The sequence below is a fragment of the Aphis gossypii genome, chromosome 3 (assembly GCF_020184175.1).
Source record: "Aphis gossypii isolate Hap1 chromosome 3, ASM2018417v2, whole genome shotgun sequence".
NCBI lineage: Eukaryota > Metazoa > Arthropoda > Insecta > Hemiptera > Aphididae > Aphis > Aphis gossypii.
Genome location: NC_065532.1, coordinates 39,107,226 through 39,130,770, shown reverse-complemented (window position 1 = coordinate 39,130,770; position 23,545 = coordinate 39,107,226). Strand labels below are relative to the sequence as shown.

The 23,545-nt window shown below is 37.8% G+C and overlaps 1 protein-coding gene across 2 annotated transcripts; it reads left to right on the top strand.

The window, feature by feature from the left end:
* The first annotated feature begins 144 nt into the window (after positions 1 to 144).
* On the top strand, positions 145 to 22,822 carry LOC114121467 (protein bowel-like). Of its 2 annotated transcripts, none has more exons than XM_050204692.1 (3): positions 145 to 531; positions 4,763 to 5,550; positions 20,500 to 22,822. In XM_050204692.1, exons 2-3 carry the CDS (start codon positions 4,775 to 4,777, stop codon positions 21,728 to 21,730), a joined length of 2,007 nt encoding a protein of 668 aa, XP_050060649.1. In that variant the 5' UTR covers positions 145 to 531; positions 4,763 to 4,774; the 3' UTR covers positions 21,731 to 22,822. The 2 variants fall into 2 exon arrangements, with proteins under 2 accessions (XP_050060649.1, XP_050060648.1); XM_050204691.1 differs by having other exon boundaries at positions 156 to 531; positions 4,728 to 5,550.
* The last annotated feature ends 723 nt before the right edge of the window (positions 22,823 to 23,545 follow it).

Here is a 23,545-nt window from a genome sequence, read left to right as displayed (position 1 = left end):
ACCGCCGCCGCCGCCGCCGACTCCCACTCGGCAACCGTCTACCCCCCACCCGCCGCACCGTACGGGTCGTCACCCGCGCGCCATTGCATCTGACGGCCACCGTCGACGCGGACGACGACGTTACCGCAGAACCAGTACCCAGTACCAGCAGAGGCTGAACGATCGGGTACCTGTTTCGTTATTCCCTCGTTCGTGTTTTTAACCGTAGCGACCGAATAACGAGTTGTCCCGCCGTGTACGCGCCCCGCGCGAGTGCGTTGATACTCAGTGCGACTAGTGTGTCCGCGTCCGTCCGCCCGTTCGTTCGTTCGCCGGATCGATTGATGATTTTTATTTTTTTTCTCGTTATAGACGTCGCGAGTTTGAATTTTTTTTAATATCGTTACTTATATTACGTTCAATCCGGACGATAGTCGTCGTTACGACTTGACGTATGCGTGCGCCAATAGTGTTCCGTTTTCGTTTGCCCGATAACAGCGGCGGCCCCGCCGCGTGCGGGACCATCGGGTTTTCCGAAGTCCGTCATATCACGTAAGTGTAAATTCCACAAGACTCGTGGTGCATTTTTGTATACAATAATAATATATTAATTTTATCGATACGATAATTTAGTAGGTGGTCGTAAATTGCGCGTACTTATCCCTGTTATTGATATTTATTATCGCGTCTTTATACTTTGTCCGACGACGATACGCTTTTACCTACCGGTTCGAAACGATAAAATATTGTTCGTTACCATATTATAATCGTTACTGTTTCGCTGCAATTATCGGTGCGTTTTGTTCGTAACGGTGGCAAAAGTCCAAAAGCACTCAGCTTGGTAGTCTGTGTCGTACTAACGGTGCAGATAAATTATATCTGCCGGGTTAGAACAATAGTTATGAAACAGACGTTCTTTCCGCCGTTGTTAGACAAATTTTTAAACAGTTAACAGACTATTATAATTTATTCACAATTTTTACGAATGGAATATTTCAACTAACTAATTTCGAGGGGAGGTTCTACCCCGCCCAGATTAAACGATGGTATTGAGTGTTTAGACGACCGCGAATTTAACTCTGAACCTTTCGTAGACCCGCGTGGGGAGGTCCCGTCCTTGAAGAAACCGCGCTATTACTCGCCGTCTGTTGATCACGGGGCTTACGACAATAAATTGTAAATTATAATATTTTATTAATCATATTATTGTCCTAACAAGAATTGATGTCTCTTGCCGGTCACGGACGAATGAGGTATCTATAAAAAATATCGCTTCGTATCGGTTCTTCTTCTTCGTTCTATTCAACGACAGTGGCGTACCTTTACCTGTCGTACTACACAATAATGGACTATCATCTACTGGTAGCGGCCGACAGTGTGTATTTTTGTAGTAAACAGGACGGTGATAAATGTTAATACTAAATAATTTATCTGTCTATTAACGAGTCCGATAAGATTATAATATTAACGTTGTATCATAGCACAATATAATAATATGATATTATTGTTATTATACCAATTATACGGGTGTCGTCGGTTTGTGATTACGTGTCCACGAGCACTGGTAGTAGTAGCCACCGTTCTATTTGCGTGTCGGGAAACTTTGAACCCGAGTCGAATATTAAAAACCATTTCCTGGGTTGTGCACGTCTTGTGCTCCTATATTATGTCTATTTGATCGTAAATTAGAAACGAATTCATTATCACAAGGATACGATAGAATACATTTTTCTATACTCAACGCAATTCCTATGTAAACGTTTAATGTGTGGTTGGGGGAGGGGATGATATGCAAGCGTGAAGAATCCAGGTGGCGTATGATTTTTTTTCTTAAAAAAGAAACCTGTCGGATTCGCATCTTACGAATTTTCGGACCCTATTTACGTCGACGGCGGCATTTCGGAACGTGTGTTGTTAGGAAGATGACGAAGGCGGTCGCGTCCGGTACGTGTTGTTTGTGTGCAAACATCCGAGGCGATTTTTATACTCTTTCGACCCTTTCGTCCGTCCTCCTTCTACTCCTCCTCGATGACCTGGCAGTCCCTCTGGACACAATATTGCAACAACAACATTAACAACAATAATAAAATATCGGCCTCTCGTGTGTGTTTGTTGCGCGCGTCCGTCATGATGCATTATCCTAAATGTATTGTCCGAGCTCAAATCGACAATTCGCAATGACGTGAATATAATATTCGTAAGGTTGCCATCAACAATTGAAACGAAATAATTTCGTCGCGATATGCAGTGCCACTGAAAACTATAACGAATATGGAATAACGATAATGCCAGTCGTCGCCAATTTTCAGATATTTTCGGTCGTAGTCAAATCGTAATTCTTATCGATCGTTTTAATTAAAAGACTATTTAGTATTGGTCACATTATGTGTTTTCAAACCTGCGTCATGATAGTATAATATGGGTAATGGGTATCCATCTTGTCACGTACTCTTTCATCAGCTTTGATGAAAGATTCGACATTTTATCTGTAAAGGGTAAGTAATTAATAACAATAAGAAAACGTTTTGAAAACTGATATATTTTAATAATTTTTATAATATATTGCTGTGAAATTAAAATGTCGACAATAGTTGACGATGTATGCGATATTTTTATATCATTAATCATTGTATTTTCTATATTGTACAGGTACTATTTATATCTTACATTTTGGAATCGTCCTTATGTACGGTCGTTTATATCTCTGTACATATCGATAAATTATTACTATTGTTATTATATTTTACTTAAAGTATTTTTAGCCTTCTGCCGGGAACAAGTTTTTGATTATATACGATAATTTTTAATCGCGCATAAATTATCATTGCAATAGATCTGTATACTCGCGACTACTGTGTGCTTGTCGTTACACGTTTTTTAATAATAAAATAATATATATGCGTATATTATTCATAATCAATGATCATCGACATAAAACGCAGCGCGTGCAGTATTTGAAGTGGCAGTCTCGGTGATAACGATTTACTTAATCTTTACCAGACTTAGATTATGTAATAAACTGACGTAGCTTAATGTATAAACCTACGCGTTTATCCGAATGAAACGCGATCGTCAAACATTTTTTAAAATTTTTTTGTTGCATACTGAGTTCGGTAGACGGTTGAAAAAATGCTGTTTTTTCAATTCGCATTTCTATATTATCTCGCATGATTTATACATGCCTATTGTATTTAAATGCCGCGTAGTCGGATCGTCGGAACTCGCATTCTTAGATTTGTGATTTCAGATAAAAAATAAATAAAAAAATACTTTGCTATAGGTTTCGTTCTTGCAATATTGTATGGACACGTTTGATGCATACAATATATGGGCCAAGATGCCTTGTAATATAAATTATAATATAAACATTTTATTAATATGAGTATAAATGTAGAGGTTTGGTATTTTCTTTGCACAATATATTAATATCGTAACCACGAACATCTATAATTTATTAGTTCATAATTCAAGAGATTTAGATATTTTTTTAAATTACAAATGGATGATAGCATTTCAATGTGTGATTTAATGATCATAACTTATCTAAACTAACAGGGCTGAATTCAGGGTGAAGATCTAAAGAGGGGGAACTCGATCAAATATACTCAGTACAAACAACACAAATATTCAAATTTTTATATCTTGTACATTTATAAATAGCAAATGAGCATTATATGGTTTATGGTATGTGTCACAAGCGCTTGTTATTAAAATATTGTTATTTCAAGATGGTGTATATATACAATAAACAAACAAACACATTAATAAATAAACTATCAAATATTAAGTTTTAGTGACTTAGTCCCTTACCCCTCTTCTGTACCAACCATCTATTTTTTTTTAGATAAATAGATATTTTTATTTTTTTAATATTGTATAGATCCCACATTTGTAGAAGTATGCACTGTTTACGATTGCAGTGTACAAAAAAAAAAAAAAAACTGCTAAGTAAACGAATACTATTGTATTTTTATCAAGTATGCAAGAAAAAAGTGTAACCCTTTAATCGTCAATTATGCTTTTATTCAAATTCCGATTTTTGATATTTTTAAACATACCTACTTAGAAAAAGGAACCATCTTTAAAAATTATTATTAATAATTAGATAGTATTTTAAGTACAAGCGTTTTATTAATTAAAAATATATTTGTTTATTCATTAATTATCCACTAGTTTAGAGCGAAAATGGGCGAGGTTATCGTTTAAAAATCGGAAGTTTGTATCACTTATGTATACAGCAGAATGCTTCTTTAATAAGCATTGTACAAAAAATCTCAATAATTTGAATAAACATAGTCTTCAAGTATGTTAGAAAATTCTAAAAATAAGATTTTAAATAACTGCGTTATTAAATGAAAAAAATGGGGTTGAGCGTATTCGGTGAATCGCCCTGTATTCCATCTATATAGGTGCCTGTTTTAAAAACGTTTGTCGATCTCTCTTTCGTCGTCCTCGCCGCTCAAAACGAAAACGTCCTACGAATTACCCGTCCATTGTTTATTATAATATATTGTATATAGCAGTCGGTCTGGTTTCGTCGTTGTCTGACTTGTTCACGTAACGGACACACAATAATGTATAATATAATAAGTAATAATACTGACAAACGACGAAAAAAAATATCCTAAATAGAAGCATTTGTCGCGCGCGTTTAGTCGACAATAAAATATTTAATATATTATAATAACCTACCTACCTACCTACCTATATATAATAATAATAATATAATATTATATATGTGCTTACAGAGAACAATGCGACTTACGTGCGGCGTGTGTTTCAGACGATTAGCATAATGTCGAGCGGAAGCAGTGGCGGAAAGTCGGCTTCTGTCGGCGGCGAGGGCGTAAAGCCGGGCGTGGGATCGGCGTTCGTGCCGGTCATGCCGTCCAGCGGATCGTTCTACGGTCATCCGTCGATCGCGTCGCTACAACAGCCGTCGCCGTCGTCGGCCGACTTTTTCGCCGCGTCCATGATGGCCGACAAGCACAAGGCCCTCCACCAGCACCACCACCTGTCGTCGCTCCAGCAACAGCAACAGCAACAACCGTCGCCGGGCATGTACGTGCCCAAACACAAGTCACAGCAACAGCAACAGCAGCAGCAACAGTCGCCGTCGGCCAACGCGGCTGCCGCGGCCGCGGCGGCTGTCTCGCTGCTCCACCAACAGCAGCAAAACGAACTGATGGCCATGGCGCTGGACAAGAACAAGGTTTTGCAGGCGGTCATGCACCAGCGGGGCTATGGTCACCCGTTCCTGCTCAACCCCGCCGGCCAGTACGGTGGCCAGCCGCATTCGTCGCTATTCGGTGGCCCGGCCGCTGGTGCCGGCCCGGGAGCGTTTGGCTCGGTGGCCGCCCGACCGCGGACCTCGGCTGTGGGTACCGGCGCGGGTGGCATCGGCCGAGCATCCCGTCCCAAAAAGCAATTCATATGTCGGTTCTGCAACCGACAGTTCACCAAGAGCTACAACCTGTTGATACACGAGCGAACTCACACTGACGAGAGACCGTACTCGTGCGACATTTGCAAAAAAGCTTTCCGCAGACAAGACCATTTGCGCGATCACAAGTAAGTACCTTAATTTAAATACTATATAGTTATACTGAGTATACATTTTTTAACGCTTTGAATATCCTAAAAATGCCCGCGCTTTAAATATTATAGCATATTTTATTATTGGTCCTTTTTTAGTTATCATTTTTATATATAAATGAAGCTGTTAAAGAATTTGTTTCGTTTAGATAAAACCTTATAATAGGTATTATGAATATTTACTTCTTCTCTCGTTCGTGCTTAATTCTGTACATGTCAATGTTATATTGAGTATAAATACCCGTTCCGATCAGATCACAATACAGCATGCATGTTGCCGGGGTTAACTTTTTTATTATATGATTTGTAAAACTACGTACAGTGTACTCGATGAAATGCGTGCCCCCCTTTTTTAAATTTGAAAAATTATAAATCGTATAAAAAAAGTATTCAAAATTCTTTTTTGTCGAGAAAAATGATGTTGGTCTTTTATTCTTATTTATATAATTATGTTATTAAATGTATTGCCCGTGGCTGTGCTTAAAGAAAAAAACTGTAATGCAAATATTATATAACATGTATGTATATTTTTTTGGTAATATTTCTATTAATTGAAAACTCGTTCTTGATAAGTATAGTGTAAAAATAAACCAGAAGCGAATTAGTAATTTTGATATCGCCAGATATTCTAAAATTTATGCAGTAATTTATACATAAAACTAATTAGAATAGTTGAAAAAAGTCATGCTCAAACGTTATTAAGTAAAAATATGCAGAATACATTTTCTTTTATCGACTAAGAGTTACATATTATGTTAACGGTATAACGGGGTATTGTAAAACATATTTTTCTAAATTAAATATCTATAGTACGGAAGCAGACAAAAGGCCATCTGCAAAAGAATGCATTAAATTAAGTTTTAATGACTTGTAGAGTTAAAGCTATATTATAGTGTTGTTATAAAATGTCACAAAACAATATCCTTATTAATATTTTAATATTATTCTTTTTTGAAAAATTAACGTTATTTTATTTATAAAACGTATAAAAATACACAAAACAAACTATGAATCTCAGTTCTGATCTTGGGGCTCAGCTTATTTAAAATTGTACGGGCACCGTTTCTGAAATGTCAGGAGTTGCGCCTACCCGAACATTCCCATTTTGCGCTCGCGTGTTTGAAAATATGCATTCTAGACCCCCTCCCACTCAATAACAAAGAACGCACTATCGGAATAAATGCACGTAGGTACTTATGCATAATACAGTTTAACGTCGTTTAAATAAAAAAACACGAGCACGGATAAAATGTACGTCGAGATATGTATCCGATCGGTATTTTTTATTTCAGAAATTCCAGTCGTACCTGTAGGTATATGTATTGAATTTCGAGTTGTCGTGATTTTTTTATACGTTGTGATCGTGTGTGATTTCGCCGAGAATGAACGCGTCTCGGCGGCGGTGGCAGCACGCGGCCTAGCTTGTATATAGAAATGATAATAAAATCGACCACCGCGATGCGGCGACAAATAATATCACTTGGTGATTCTCCGCACGTAAAAAAAAAAACACGAAAACCGGTTCGTGTGTTAATTAAGAAATGTAGTAACGGGCCCGGCGTATGTGTTGCGTGCACATGCGTATATGGCCGGTGGCGTCGGCCGAAATAGAAGGTTCGATGTAATAAGAATGATAAATAGTTGGAAAAAAATGGCAATTTTTTGTCTTTCGTTCAAGTCCATTGTTGTCGTCGTTCGGATGAGCTCCATCGCCTACTTTATAAGCGTTAAATTTTAGGTGTATATATAATATAGATAATCGTAAGTTAAGTGTCCTAAACATTTTCTGAAATTTCTGTTTTTTCGTCGAGATTTCCGACTATATTATTGCGCATGCAATAATGACAACCTCGGCTGTATATATTATATAGGTACCTACTTGTATCATAATGTAATATTATGCATGTATAGAAAAAAAACTTCAAAAGCCATACAAGTCATGTGCCGAGTGTTTGAGTGTAGATTCTATATGTTATTCTTCAGATACTCTTATATTATATTCTGCATCGCGGTAACACAAAACAACAACGAATATAATACACAATATACGTATAAAAGACTCGGAACGAGTATTAATTATTATCGGAGAGAACCTGCAGACGCTCACCGCAACCGCGTCTAAGCTGCGGTGGCTGCAGCGCATAACAAGTCTCGATCTTTGTGTATTATAATACATGTATATTATATTATAAGTACGTATACATATAGTATACCGCGGTCTGTCCGAACCAGGTGCGTGCAGCTCGGAACCGCATGCGATGTGATTATAATACTCGGCAGTGGAGGTGGGTGTATTATAATATTATACGTATGTATCGTATGTATAAGAATATTATATTATGCTAGTGTAGGAGGAGCGGCGAGAGGATGATCTGGTTTTATACGCGACGGAATGCGGCGCACTGTACTTTCGGCGTATAAAATAATAATACCTATAATATTATTATTATACATTATATATATTATTACTATTAACAACATTTATGCGCACACGGACGTAATCGCTCTGCTTTAATATACAATTATACGAGTTATTATTCGCGGCCGATGTAAATAATTGGAGCGCGGTATAATAAACGTCTCGCCGAGAGGAATAAAAAAACATCGCGTCTTTTTAAACGCGTGCAGTTTCGCCAGAGAAGACGTTTGCTTGTGACTACAGGTATAATATTACGTTGCAGTGTGTGTATAACAAAGTCAAAAAATAAAAATAATCGCGGTAATTGCAATAATTTATAAACGGCGGCGATTTTAACCATTTTATATACCAACGACTATATATATACTTTATATAAGCAACCTTTTCGAGCGTACCTATATTTTGAAGGGCAGCAGCACTCGCCGGGTTCGTTAAACATAAATAAATATACAGATACGCTTGTTCTTTATCGAGAGTCTGCAACGTGGTGTTAGATTTGTAAATTGTGGTTACGTTTCCGAGCTACGATTGTTCTCTTATAATCGTTGCGTCCAACCTTTAGATCGATTTGCACTGGCATGGAACTACAAAAATAGTTATTTTTCAATATCGATAAATAGCTCCAATTTAAATATTACGTCATAGTTATAATTTCAAAATAATATAACATTTTATTTATTTCTAATTAAGTTGTAATACATCATGTAACAACGCCAGTACGCCACTGTATATAATACTTGTAAATCAAATGACATATACGCATACAGTTATTAACTAAAATTAATGTTTATGAAATGGTCAAATCGAATGCTATCGAAAAATTACCTGTTTTGATCCAGAGTGCAATTCGAACACTTTGGTTTAGATTTGACAATCCTCCCCAGATTTCTAACTTTTTATACAACTATTAACTATTTATGTGTGCGGACAATTAACAAAGGTGGTGTATTATATACAATAGGTATTCGAAGTATTTCGAATACATAATATAAAAGTAGATGTCGGCGTACTGTATCGCGATGAGTAGTTCTAAGTATTGAATAAAACAGGTGATGGGTCACAACTAAAAAATATATATATGTCACATCATGTCGTCTTTGAATTCGGTGTTATGTTTCTCGTCACGTTCCGGTTCCGGGCCGGAAGAAAGAACAAGCGTAATTCGTGTGATGATCTATTATAAATGTATATAAACACTGTACAATGTACATATATATAATATAGGTGGGGTATACGCGAATAAGAAACCTTAGTCTGTCTGTTATACAATACATTAACGATACACCGCAACTGTCGCGTTTGTGTAGAAAGATTAAACAAATTTGTGCATATCAATATAATATAGTTATAGTGTTTAAAAAGTTAAAATTTGTCAAAAAATATCAATAAAACTTCGCCACCCGTCCCCAAACACGATATATCATGTTATAATATTATTTAATATGATAAACTGATAACGTTATGATTTTTGACTGTAACTATATACAGTATATTACCTACAATGTATTTTTTATTGTTAGTCTCCGTTATACGATTTTTATTCGGAGTGTCGGCCGCTGTCGTGTGTATGTTTGGTGAACGCATATAGCGTCGTCGCGTGTATGTGTAATGTGTATATGGTACCTACGTCAAACGATGATAGTAATAATAATTATTGTATTATTAATTTACGACGACAACTATAATACAGGCCTAGAAGGTATATACAATATTTACTACGCCCGTCGTATGGTACCGACGCGACTGGGGGCCCCATGCTGGTCCGACACTCCCCGACGGAATACTCTCCGGGTATGCGTCTCGGTTATAAAATTATCATCGTATATAATATGTATATAATACGAACTTATATTGTATACACTTAGCTACTCCCACCCGTCTTGCGGTTTTCTTCTTCATTACGTATTACTTTTTTACTGTCATCCCTGCTTCGATGATTTTCAAGTTTCGGATTTATCATCGTAATATTATTAATATTTTTTACAACACATAGTTAGTAAACAAATAATGTATTTTTACTATACATCGTGTGTCATATCATCTCATTCGTGCGATACGCGCACCACCGCCCGTACTACGCGCTCGGTTCGCTCCCGACAGATCCGGGTCTACTTGCAATGCGCGCCGATTTAATTACGGAGTTTTTTTTCCGCATAATATTACGTTACATTATAATATATTATTATGCGGCTTTGTACGCGACCGCGTGCGCTGGATATATATACATATTAAATTTTATTACACCGCACATGATGGTATAAATTATAATATTTTACGAGACTCGTAGCTCGCTAATGGAGTTTACCTATATATTGTTAAGTATAAATCGTGTATATATATAACATTATTACCTCCCGACGTCCGTTTTTAATTCCTCCATACACCCCTCGACGCGTCACTCGGTCAACGGCCGTACACACACATATTATTATATATATAAATAACCCTATAATAATATTATATATCTACTTGTTATAGATGGTAGTATATTATGTTATTATTAATTGTCGTCGACTTCACGGGGGACACAAGTCGATCGGATATTCAATACATCACTATATATATGTGTGTGTGTGTGTGTAGAAGTGTGTGTGTACAATAATGTACTCCTGGTTTGTGACGACGATCGTTTATCAATAAACCTGTACAAAAGTCACATTACCGCCGCTGCGATTTTGACGTGCATTAGTCCACGTGCTTTGTTATTATTATATTTTTTCTATATTATATTGTATATCATAATATATTATAACCATCCGGCTTTGTGCACGATGCCACGACAACACATATCTAATATAAACGATAAACGAAAGAATTTCACGTATAAAATCGAAAGGTAGTTATATATTATACGCAGTGTGGTGTTTTTAATGATTTTTTTCTCGTCGTTAAACTTGGTGTATATATTATTCATTACGATTGTTACATAGTTTACCCGAAAGAATAATATAATATACCTATACTATATATAAACACGTGCATTAAATTCTAAAACAACACTTATTACTGGCCCCCACTGCACGGATTGTAGATCGAACAAGCATATGTTGTACACATAAATATTGAATTTACCGTCGTTAACCTCGAACAAAATATCTATAAAAATCTGATTTTTTTATTATGACTATTGTATATCGTGTTCAGCGGACGCGAGACAGCAGTGTAGCGTGTAGCGTTAAAGTCTTTGGTTCTCGCCTATACTTTAGTAGGTACTTATTTTTTGTAGGTTTATCTACCTCTATTGTGTTTTGTTAGTCATTACTGCGTCTGTTGTTCGGTTGTTTTTTGCGTATTCACAACCACGCATCTTGTTATAATATTTTAGGTACACAAACCTCAGACGGCTCGAATAGTTGTGAATAACCGAAATTATATTATTATAACCAACTAATGTACCGATTTCACTCATCGAAATATTTTATTGTGTAATATATAATACAACATATGTATCCACATTAAAAAAAAAAAAATTTAAAAACATAAGTTTGTATCATCATGTTACATTTTTTAAACAACACAAAAAATAGTCCAGAATTTGGATAAATTATTAAAGGAAAAAATGGTATTGAGCATAGTATTCTAAAAATATATATATATATATTTAACTTAACTAGCCATTTAGTCCATTTAGACTTATAACTACTGAAACTATAAGTTCATCATGGTCTCTCGTTATATTGTTCATTTATCATCTGTGAGATCTTCTCCATGGTCACGTACCTTTCGTTTCTTCGCTTATGATTTTTTTTTCATTAGTCTACCATCTGCTCACAAAAACATACCCCGTCCATTGTAGTTTTGCAAACAAACTGAACCACAGTTTCCCTTTTTAAAGTATACTTAATTGATAATTTTATCTTATTTTTCATTTCTGCTTGTTCTCGTTATTATAAATTTGGTCATGTATTTTCCTTATTAGTGTCTTCTTCTCGAATCTTAAGAACTTTTCTTCATCAACTTCGATTTTTCTATCATGTTAACTCTTAGGCCAATCACCAATACTTTCTGCTGCTTTCATCATTTACATAATGTTCTTTTCCACATCTTCTTGTATTTTTCTTATAATTATAATATCATCACCATGTGGAAAGGTTATATATTATGTATTAATATATTATTGAGTACCTTTGGTACCTACATATAATGTTTCGTAGAGGCACTAATGGCACAATATAAATTTTATATTATACGATGTGACACGCGCTATCTGTCAAACCTATTTTGTCTGTTCGTACAATATAATAAGTATATACTATTTATTATACTGTAATATATTTCCTACCTTATATTTACCACGTTTTTTTCATTCTGTCATCATTATTATTATTTCGCGGGCCGTAGGGAGCCCCCATTATTCACGCGGCACGCAGCATTATAATATTACTAGTACCTAAGTATATCTGTCTGAAATCAGAAAACGTGATAAAACTCCGTGGAAAAACTCCCGTGCGCACGGCAGCGGTTTCGTGCACTCGGCGCGGTTCGCGTGACGCGCGCGCTCCTTCCACTCGCGGTACGTCTGGTCTCCGCAGCCGCAGAGACCTTGCGCTTGAAACACGCACACGACGCACATAATATAAGACGTATACTCGGCTTGCGGTGGCGGAAGATAATTTCAAACTGTTGCCGCTGCAGCTCACGTTTCCCCTCGCCGTCGCTCCCGTCTTAATCTCGGCGGCGGTCTAGACCCGTTCGTGATGCTGTGACACTGCAGCACGTATGTATGCGCACGAGGCTCGATATAAAAGAAAAACAAGTAATGATAAAAACGCATACATCGTGTGTGTGAGTGTGCGTGTATGAATGTGTGTGTATATTTTTATTTAACTGTATAATATACGAACACGATACCGGGTTTGTGGTCGTGCAATTGTACTGCACCGTTGGGTACATATATTCATTATACATATACTGTATGTACCTGTGGCGGACTTGCGCGCATGTCGAAGTGTCACGTGTACACACATATATAATATGTATACCTATTATTGCACCTGCAGGAGTATATATTATAATCAGGGCGTATGTAGTGTACACTATACATAAATTAGCTGAATACTTGTGCAGATCAGTTCCAGATCTTAGTTTCAAAAAGCCTTCTTAAAAAGCTTCCTAAAGCTTCTTAAAAATAAGCCCTATTTATAAGTCATTTGATGCATTAATTTCATTATTTTTTGGTATTTGATAAAAGTGAAGATAAATAAAAAAAAGAAAACATTTCAACTAAGTATAACTTATAACTCCTTATAACTCACATGTTCTATAAATCCAGTTACATATAGAAATAATAACGTTTCATATCACTTTAAATAAAACGGGCGCAGGTAATTATTCAATAGTCTTCATATTTTTTATCACTTTTCGAAGTTATGAAAAACATGAGACTCCTTAAACAATCTCAACCTTGAGGCTCCGATCCTTCGCTTAATCCAGCACCGTTAAATAATAAATGTGCGCTTTATAAATTCTAAAATATTCTTATTATGCGAATTATGTGAAAATAAAATGTAAATTATGATCATCATGGTATCTCGAAATAAATTTTTGTATCGCCTATAGCGGTAATTACAACTTTTCAAGATTGAAATTTGCAGATAATATATAATAAAATCACAAGCCCTGATTATTGTATGATGATTATATCATAATATGTAACGCTTAAGTGGAAATAAAATCTGAAGAAAAAGAATGTTTAATACAACTATAAATTGTACGCATTATTGATGTGCTCAAGTTTTTACATTACTTAATTGTTGTGTCAATCAACTTTTATGAAAACTTAAAAATCACACAAAATAATATTGAAAACACGAATTGTTATATTTCAACAACAAACCACGAGAAATCAATATAGACAAAAATAAGCCAAAGGGGATCGGACGATACCCCACCCTCCCCCCGTGAACACAACCCTTGTACGCATCATATTCACTATTAAAATTATATTATCCATTTACACTGATACAGATCGCATTATATTATACGTTTATTCAGCAGCGTGCGTAGGTATAAGTTATAAATCAACTATCAATCATCGGGTTTCACCGAACGTGAACGGACATAGGCAGTCGCGTGTTTTCTCGTCATCATATTGTTATGTACGCATACGCAATATAATAATAATATAATAATGCAATATCGTGTCAGTCGAGCTATACACGTGCAGCGGCGAATCAATCGTCGTCGGGTTGAAAATTATTCGTGTGACGAATCGCGTCGGTCATCGTGTGACGCGTATCGCTGCAGAGTGTATATATATAATAGTATAAGTTAGTATACCTATACAATATCATATATATATTTATATACGTATATTGTACGTAAGGTGGACAATATAATAATGCGTGGAGTAGGTAGGTATACACATTATTATGTATAGGATGTATGTAGGATATGACATTTTTTTTCCCACACCGTCGTCGTCGCGTATTTCACGATGACCGTCTCCGGTCCTAAACGCGCCCCCGTACCTATTCACAAAGGTTTGACAGAAGCATTTGACCGGACCCGTAATGCCCGCTCACACAATGGATATATATACTATGCGCTGTGCTCCGAGTGACAGCGGCACTATACATTTATATGAGATGGTGCAAGTATGTGTTGCATATTATGTATGTATATATGGCGTGTTGTTACCTCTTCTCAGCGTGCGTGCCCGTCTCTTTTTCTTCATCGAAAAGACTTAATGCTCCTGCCAGCATGTGGCGGCGGCTGAGGCCTGTGTTTGTGTATGTATGGGAGTGTATACACTTATTTATATATATATATATATATATATATATAGATGTGTGTGTGATGTCTGCAGCGTGTGATCCGTATTGAAAAATGACCATAGAACTGGTCCGGTCGCGGACAAAACGTCGACCGGGCCAACCCGATCGTTCCGAAACGTGTTTTTTTTAATATCTATATAATAACGTCCATATAATTTATAATAATAAATAATAATATTATATAGTAACGATTTTTAAACTTGGACAGTTTATGTGTAATATGTATAGATACTTATTTTGATTGAGTGTCAAATAGGCAAAATAAATGATATATTATGTTGTACGTCGAGAATTTGAAAACGGCTATATAACACTCGATCGCTTTTTTTGATTTATGATACTAATATATGTTTAGTATAAGGATGTGGTGTACATCATAGAACCTACGTTTATAGAACCAGATATAGATTGCTATACGACAACGAAAGGAACTGTCTACACGTCCAAACGACTGTCGTGATTTGTCGAAAACAATTGCACATTGTATACCGGTACTGTAACGCTTGATTTTCCGTAATAACGTAGCAGCTGAAGTCTCCGGTTAGGTTCCGCGCGCACTCAGAGTTTAGTAGTAATATCACTCGTTTTTCGTACAAATATACACTATCGGCGGCGGTTGCGGTACGCCGCGTTCTTCCGCGTCAAGTGGTTTGATTAATGGCGGCTTCCCCGCGATCGTCGTCCCGAAATCTTATCGTCGCTCACGCGCCTTCACGACTTCTATACGTACAATATGTCATTGTACCTATGTATACACGTCATGATATTATTACGTTTGGGCCCCGTGTACGGCGATTATACTGTTGCTGCAGTACATGCGTTATCATTACAGTCGTTGTTCCTCCTTACTAGTTACAGGATGTCACGGTCGTTCAAAAATCTCAAAACCTGATCCAAGCCGTTGTCCAGCGTACGACGTGATTATTTCTTCTCGCACACAAACGTCTATAATAAATTTGTTCGCATCAAAGAGAGCTTGTGCACAATTTTTTTTACCAGTCAACGCCGCCATGGTCTTCCGCGAGCGTAGGAGTAGGCGTGCACACACGACGCTTCTTATCGTTTCCGGTGCCCCGCAGGAACGCGTCCTAACGCCAATATCGTAATTTCCCTCTCAATTTGAACTAAAACAATAATAAGTATTTCCCATTCACACAACTAGCTATGGATAATATAGTGTACAGTGTACACAATATGGCAACATTTTTTCAACTTGAGTTATAACGAAAGTACGAAACCGATTTGCACCACGATAACGCTATCTCTACAGCTGTGTACAAGAAAATATGCAATATTTATCTCTATCTTTGATTATTTAAATATCAAATAAGTTTTTTATTAAGGTCTAATCTCAGATACTACTGGACCGATTTCAATAAAAATCAATAGAAATCGGGTTACTCGGCTATTATTTTATGTAAAGGTACAATTCGTTTCCGCATTTAGTAATATTAACTCTGTAGTAGTGTGATGACATTATAATAATAATGATAGTCATTTAGTATCTAGTTAGATATTTATGTTTGTGGAAGTCATGTCACTGTCGCCGACGAACGCATAATACGACCTGTAAGCACATCGTTGCAGGTCGTCGCCGTGTGGGCTTAAGAAGACGACTACGACGCGACCGTCGTACGTTTTTATTTAATATAAATATTATATTATTGTATACAAACAATAAAAAAATTATCACGAATATTACGATATATCGCATATTATCCCGTGCGCGACTGTGTGCTGACGACCACTCCGGCCCCCGCACAGCCCGTCGGTTGAACGTGAGTATTGTACATTATACAGAGTGAGCATCACGACCTGCACTGTCTGCACGTACGCAGAGCAGGTATATGATATAGCGTTTAGTATACACAATACCTATATAATATTATAATAATGTTTGCCCGAGTACGAAAGACGGACAAGTAAAGGATTTTTGTTATTTTTTTACGACGCTTTTAGGCTGTACAAATACGCATTCGGTGTTATTTATAAATGCGCTTTAATGCGTTTCCATCATACATTACGTATATACGTACCACCTATGTGCGTGTGTATACGTGTAAGTATATATTATATTCACTAATGGTTTTTATATACATTTATTTTTTTCCGTCTGGCCTTCTTTGAATAACGTAAAGTCTCGCCGAGAGTATAATAATAATATAATATAGACAGAGAGAGAACCGGTTTTCTGTACCGCATGACCGTTTCCACCCACCACCCGTTCGTCATTAAAAAGCATTCCGAAAAGTCGGCGAACGAAAAATGTGTGAAAAAACAACGATAACGACAAACTTTTCCGGAGACTGATAGGAAATAAGTGCATTTACTGCTGGCGGTGTAATTTTCTCGACCAGAAACACCGCGTAGTATAATATGATGTACACCACATTGGTAAATTTATTTCAAATGATATTCACCGCAACCTCCATAAATTATAATCAGCGGATTCTAATGGGTATATAAAATTCAAACTGGTTTCCATATATTTTATATTATTTTTATATGCACGCGCGCGCGCGCAAACATGATATATCGTAGTATGACGGGTTTTTTACTTATAAATTATAATATTATGTTGGTTATTTTTGTGATTTTTTTTATTAATGAAATCCACATCCGGTGCAAAGCACTTTACAATCTAATAGAGTTACTTGTCCGCGGATTTTCGATAATCCTATATTGCGAGCTGTGCGCAACGTGTTTTTTTTTGTGACTCTTGCACCATAATACAACATATTTTATGATAACACTAATTTGAAAGACTCGATAAATGCGGATTTGGCCTGACGTGATGCGGGATATCGGCTCCGACGTTTTTGAACTGTTATTTTTCATTGCACGTGTGTGCAAACCCTGTAACAATAAAACCATACGTCCATACCGAAACCTTCTAGGTATAGGTACTTATACGGCTATATTATATATATATGACGTTTTAAACAGTAAACGTATAAGACGCGTAAGTAAAAAAAAAACTAGTAATAAACAACGTCAAATTTATGTATACCGACCGATTATGTTAATCCTAAGTCCGAAGCTCGTTTATAGGTATATATATATGTATATTTGTGTTTGTGTGCTTACTTTTATCGGATTATAGAAAAAAAAATACGTGTTATAATATCGTAGTAATTCGTTATACGTATAATATATACATATAAACGCCACGCATATATTATACTCAGAATATACGTATATTTGACGGGAATCGCACAGCGTGGGGTTTTCAAAAAAAAATAATCCCCAAACCTAGGGGGTGTATGTGTGTGTGTACAGGTTAAAAAACAAATTACCTATTAACATTATATTTTTTTACTGGCATACCGTTTGCTCTCTGAGCGCATAAAGACATTATTGTTGTATCCTATAAATATATACAGGGTGATTGACCAAGAAATCCCACACTTTTTTTAAAATAATGCAGTCACTGAAAATCTGTTTTTTTTTAAATTTATAAACTTAAAGATTGTGTTTTAAAATTTTAGTAATTACTAATTAATATAAATGTATCATAGATTATAATTAGTAAAAATTGTCTAAATATTATAAATAGGTACTAGATCTAATATAAAATCTATTTTATAAAACCATTTTCAATGACTATTATAGTTATAATATAAATTTTTTAATGACTTTAAAACTACTCGTTTGAATTTTAACGTTTTTAAAAAAGTTATTCACTAAATAGTTTGCAGCGAGAAATAATAAAGGTTCTTATTTTTTTTTTTTACAAACAATAGGTTGTATACTGTGTTTGTACCACGCCTTAAGTGGTACAAAAAATCTCAAGAATTTGAATTATTAAATAAAAAAATTTTTGGCGAGAATGTTTTGGTGAATTACTCTGTATGTATGTAAGTACATACATACTTACATACATACACAATATAATAATAATAATATGTAATAACGCCGAACGGAGGACCTCTCTTGCGCGGGACAGACGAACAGATAATAATAATATAATATATTATTTTATTATATGGATACCAGGGTACCTATATACTATACGGCGAGAGAAAGACAGAGACTCGACTATGTTGCCGCCCGGCGCGCGCGTATCAGAACCGGTCTGTCCAGAGGCGATGGTGAGGTGGCAACGTAGCATTTGGGGTCTGGCCTCCGTTGGACAGAATGAGGTTGTTGTATGTATATAATAATAATAATATATACTTGTGTACGATATTACACGGCTAGTGGCTCTATACACATCGCCGCCGCGAACATACTCAATACTTCGTATATACATAATAATATATTAATATACGACGACGGTAGAAAGAACAACGCGTACATATATATGTATATTGTACGCCGACACTGTGCGCGTTCAAGATAAATTGAATTTCCAACAGTCCGAAAGCGAGTGCGGTGTGGCCGAGAGGAGAAGCGTTGTTTCGGAATGAAAAGGCTTGTGTGTGTATAGGTAGTGATTTCTCGTGGCCATGAAACGTTCGTCGTCATTATAATATTATCTGATGCCGTAGCGCTCGTGTGTACGACACCCAATATTATATACTGTATTGAAAATATAGTAGGTAAATTAATATTATAAGACATAACGATGCAACTTTATTATGTTATTTTCTCGTAGGTACCTACCTATATATTCTCGTTTACGTTAAGGAGGATTCACGGTTAAGTCGCGTCCAAAAGTTAATCTCGGCCCAACTCTCGATAGGTTCCTCCGTTTCCGGCAGATGTGACACCGTAGTCACCGAAACGTCTCGGAAAGTTGAGCTCGTGAAGGGGCCGGGGGGCGATGGTAGATAAAATACTGCACTTGACTCGTACGGTTTTTTTTTTGTTTTGTTAGATTTAACCCTCCTTCGTTTGACGTTCCTACCGATGGCGTGTGTCCGTCGATGACTACCTGCCATATGTGTAGTAGTACTACTACTATGCAAGTCTTGGATGCGGGGGCGGCGAGAGGACAGGTGGCTCATACGACTACGCGTCGCTACTTCTACACCCACTATTCCGCCCCGACTTCGTATATAGCTACCGACGCTCCCGCCTCCGCCGTGATTGTTACTGTCCATTGTCACGGTCGCTCATCTCAATCCCCCGCCCATTCCACAACCCTTTCGGTGTAACGTATCGCGGTCCACGACCGTCGGAGTCGTGACCGGACGAGACTATACTAATTTTTCACGTACACCGTTCGCCGTGCGTGTACCCGACTAACCAATGACTGACAATTCGTTTACACGTTTTATATAACGCGTGCGTGTGTATATATGAGGAATGCAGGGGTCTCCTTTTTTTTCTGCAATATATTATATCATTATACCATCGCAGTCACTATTAGGTATATAGTCGCTTACGAGCGATGATGTAAATAATAAGACGCCGCGCGGCTCGCAGAGATGAAACACGATACGATGGCGCAATGAACCAGCAGCTCCCGACTAGATTTCGTTACGGTTCGTTAGGTTTTTTGTGTATAGCCGGACAGTCTGGGGAAGAAGTTTGTTTATTATTACAAGAATAGGCTTGTGTATAATATTCTTTGTATTTTATTGTTCGTATATTATTTACACCGTCGTCTCGGTCGCGATATGTATATAATGTAGCTGACGACAATAAAACGTATATAATTAAGCCTACTGCGCACAATATTCTTACGCGTAACACGCGTGCGATAACGCGCCCCTTATAATACATCCTTGCTATATTCTATATGCGTTCAGGTATATACTAACCGCGGTCTTGTGGTTGTTCCAGGTACATACATTCCAAGGAGAAACCGTTCAAGTGCACGGAATGCGGCAAGGGCTTCTGTCAGTCGCGCACGCTGGCCGTGCACAAGATACTCCACCTGGAAGAGTCGCCGCACAAGTGTCCGGTGTGCAAGCGCAGCTTCAACCAGCGCAGCAATCTCAAGACGCATCTGCTCACGCACACCGACCACAAGCCGTACGAGTGTTACTCGTGCAACAAAGTGTTCCGGCGGAACTGCGATCTGCGACGGCACACGCTCACGCACGCGGTCGGTGACGCGCCCGCCGCCGGAGCGTTGGGCGGCAGCGGCGCCGCTACCTCGTCGGCCGCGTCTCCCGCGGGCGCGGTCGTGCCCCGGTCGGCGGCCGACGACGATGACTATCTCGACGACGACGAGGACGAGGACGACGACGAAATGATGCTGCAGCAAACGCCGTCGTCCGAACGAAGCCGTCGTCGCGGTGGCGAAGACGACGACGACTGTGGCGGCGAGGACGGGGACGACGACGAAGACGTGGACGTGGACGAAGAGGACGCGGCCGCCGCCCCGACCGAACCGTCTGCTCCAGCCGCCGCCGCGTCCGCTCCGACCTCCTCGTCGAGTGTTGCCGAAACTGTCACGAAACAGGAACCGACGACGTCGTCTTCGTCGACGGCCGCGGACGCGGATTCCGCGGGTACCTCGGCTGCCGCCACCGCTGCCGACGAAGAAGAAGAGGAGGAAGACCCGGGACAGATTTCGCTGTTCCGGCGGCCAGCCGTCGCCAGAGCGGCCGTCGTGCACGAAACAAAGTGTCACGACGAGTCGTCCGCGTACACCATGCGCCCGTCGTCCAGCTACTATCACCACCACAACCGTTACCAACAGCAGCAGCAACCGCACAACCACCATCAACCGCCGCAACCGCTCCATCTATTCCTACAGCCGCCGCTACTCCATCACCCACAAGTCCAGCAGCACCACCACGCCATGTTGAACGTCAGGCGCGACTTGCACGATCGGACGACGAGAATGGTGATGCCGGTACCTCCGTCACCGTCACAGGCGCTGCCTTCGCCGCAGCCGCCCGCGTACCAGCCGCTTCAGTTCCAACCGGCGTCCGGTTCGTCGGTCGTCGCCGTGCCGCCGCCGCCGACGCCGCAACAGACGCCTCAGCCGCCGCCCACTCAGAACAACGGACAGCCGCCCCCGCCCAAGCGCAAAGGGTTCAGCATCGACGAACTGATGAGTTAACGCGCGCCGATGTCGCGCGCGATCGTGTCGGTTCGATTTGCCGAGTCGTGCGCGAAATCGAATACGATGATGACAAATTGCAATGTACATAATAATGACTTATATAGATTACGTTTTAGTCGTTGATTTCGAGTGTGTTGTGTGCACTCGAATCAATCGCTACAGTACCAGTGAAAGCATTTAAAGCAAACGTCCGACGCTCGGCACCAGATTTCGAAGGGTCGCGACAGGTATTCTTGTGGTTCACAATGATGTATATTATATTAATCTTAAAACGATATGGCCGTCCAGATTTTATTTATTTTATATTATTTATATATATATTATATTAGTTATTAAAACATTTAAATTATAGATACGTAATATATAGAGTGTGTAATATGTATTCTTTTACCAGATGTTGTAGTACTTATAATGTTATGTGTAAAATAAGCCTTTTATTTTTAGTTAGGTACGTGAAAGACAAAAATATTTTAAGTAGAAATTCGTTAACAAATTGTAGATAGCATATATTATATTATTATTTTGTTTTAGTGATCTCAATATACAATTTATTATTTCGATAACCATCCCCCTTTCTGAATTAGTTTTAGGTTTAAACGTCCAAATGTTCTGTCGTTTTAGTATTTAAATCGAATATACCTATAAGATGATCATATTATATATAATATTATATTTTACGCGTTTGTATATTTTATTATTATTTCTATGTATTACTATTATCTTTAAACATGTAAAGGTACGTACCTACTTTTGTAAACAAGTTTCATTATATAGACTGTTAAAGTTTAAGATTATTTTTTTGCATTTTATGGTTAAAATATTTAATATATTATTATGTTTTTTTATTGATAGGAAGAATGTAACGTTTTTATTATTTATATTATAAAGAGTTCCAAATGGTTCCACGTTCGAATTTGACGGAATCTGTTTTAATTGTTTGGCAATAAATAGATTTTTAAATCATTATTTAATTATTTTTATTATTATATTAGACGATATAGATTAATATGAAATTATTGTTTATGCTTAATTTGACGTTTATAAGAAATATATTTATATTATAATAAACTATATTTTCCAAGATAAAAACACATTATAATATTATATATGATTTGCGGATTACCTTCTCACGACTTTCGTTAGTCATACATACGTGTAGTGTGCATTGTCGGTCGCCACAATCCTATATAACCGAAGAACCGCGCGTAGTTGCGTACGCAGGTAAAAACATAGAAATTGGCCGGGCGTAATTAACATTCATTTGCCGTGTGCGTCAGATAAATCTTTCGGGCCGCTTAGTGACATTAAATTATGCAAAGCACTGCGAGAATGTGTCGAGATTTGAATAATTAATCGTCTATATAACATAATAATGTAGTCTTAAATCCCTCTGCGCACAAAGGTCACGAGTAATAATAATAATAATATTATTATTATTATACGCCGTAGTGTGTGTGTGTGTGTGAGATGTGTGTATCGGATTAAAGCCCGTGGAAAAAAATTAATATTCTCTCGCACGGGAGTGGCGGTGCGTGTGTAACACACCGAACCAGTTTATCCGTTCTAGTTGGGTGGGAGTCGTAAAAAAGAGCGCGTTTTATTTATTTCATTCTCCACGCTTTACAACATGACGTGTTCGTCGGAGGGCAAGTGCCGCGATTCCTACATAATATAACCTATACATACATACCACATACGGTATTATTAAGGTACGAGCTATAAAAATATATATAGGTACAATAACGATAATGATAATAATGATAATCGAATCTCGAGGCTCGTCTCAGCATCCTTTTATGTTTTTTTTTTTTT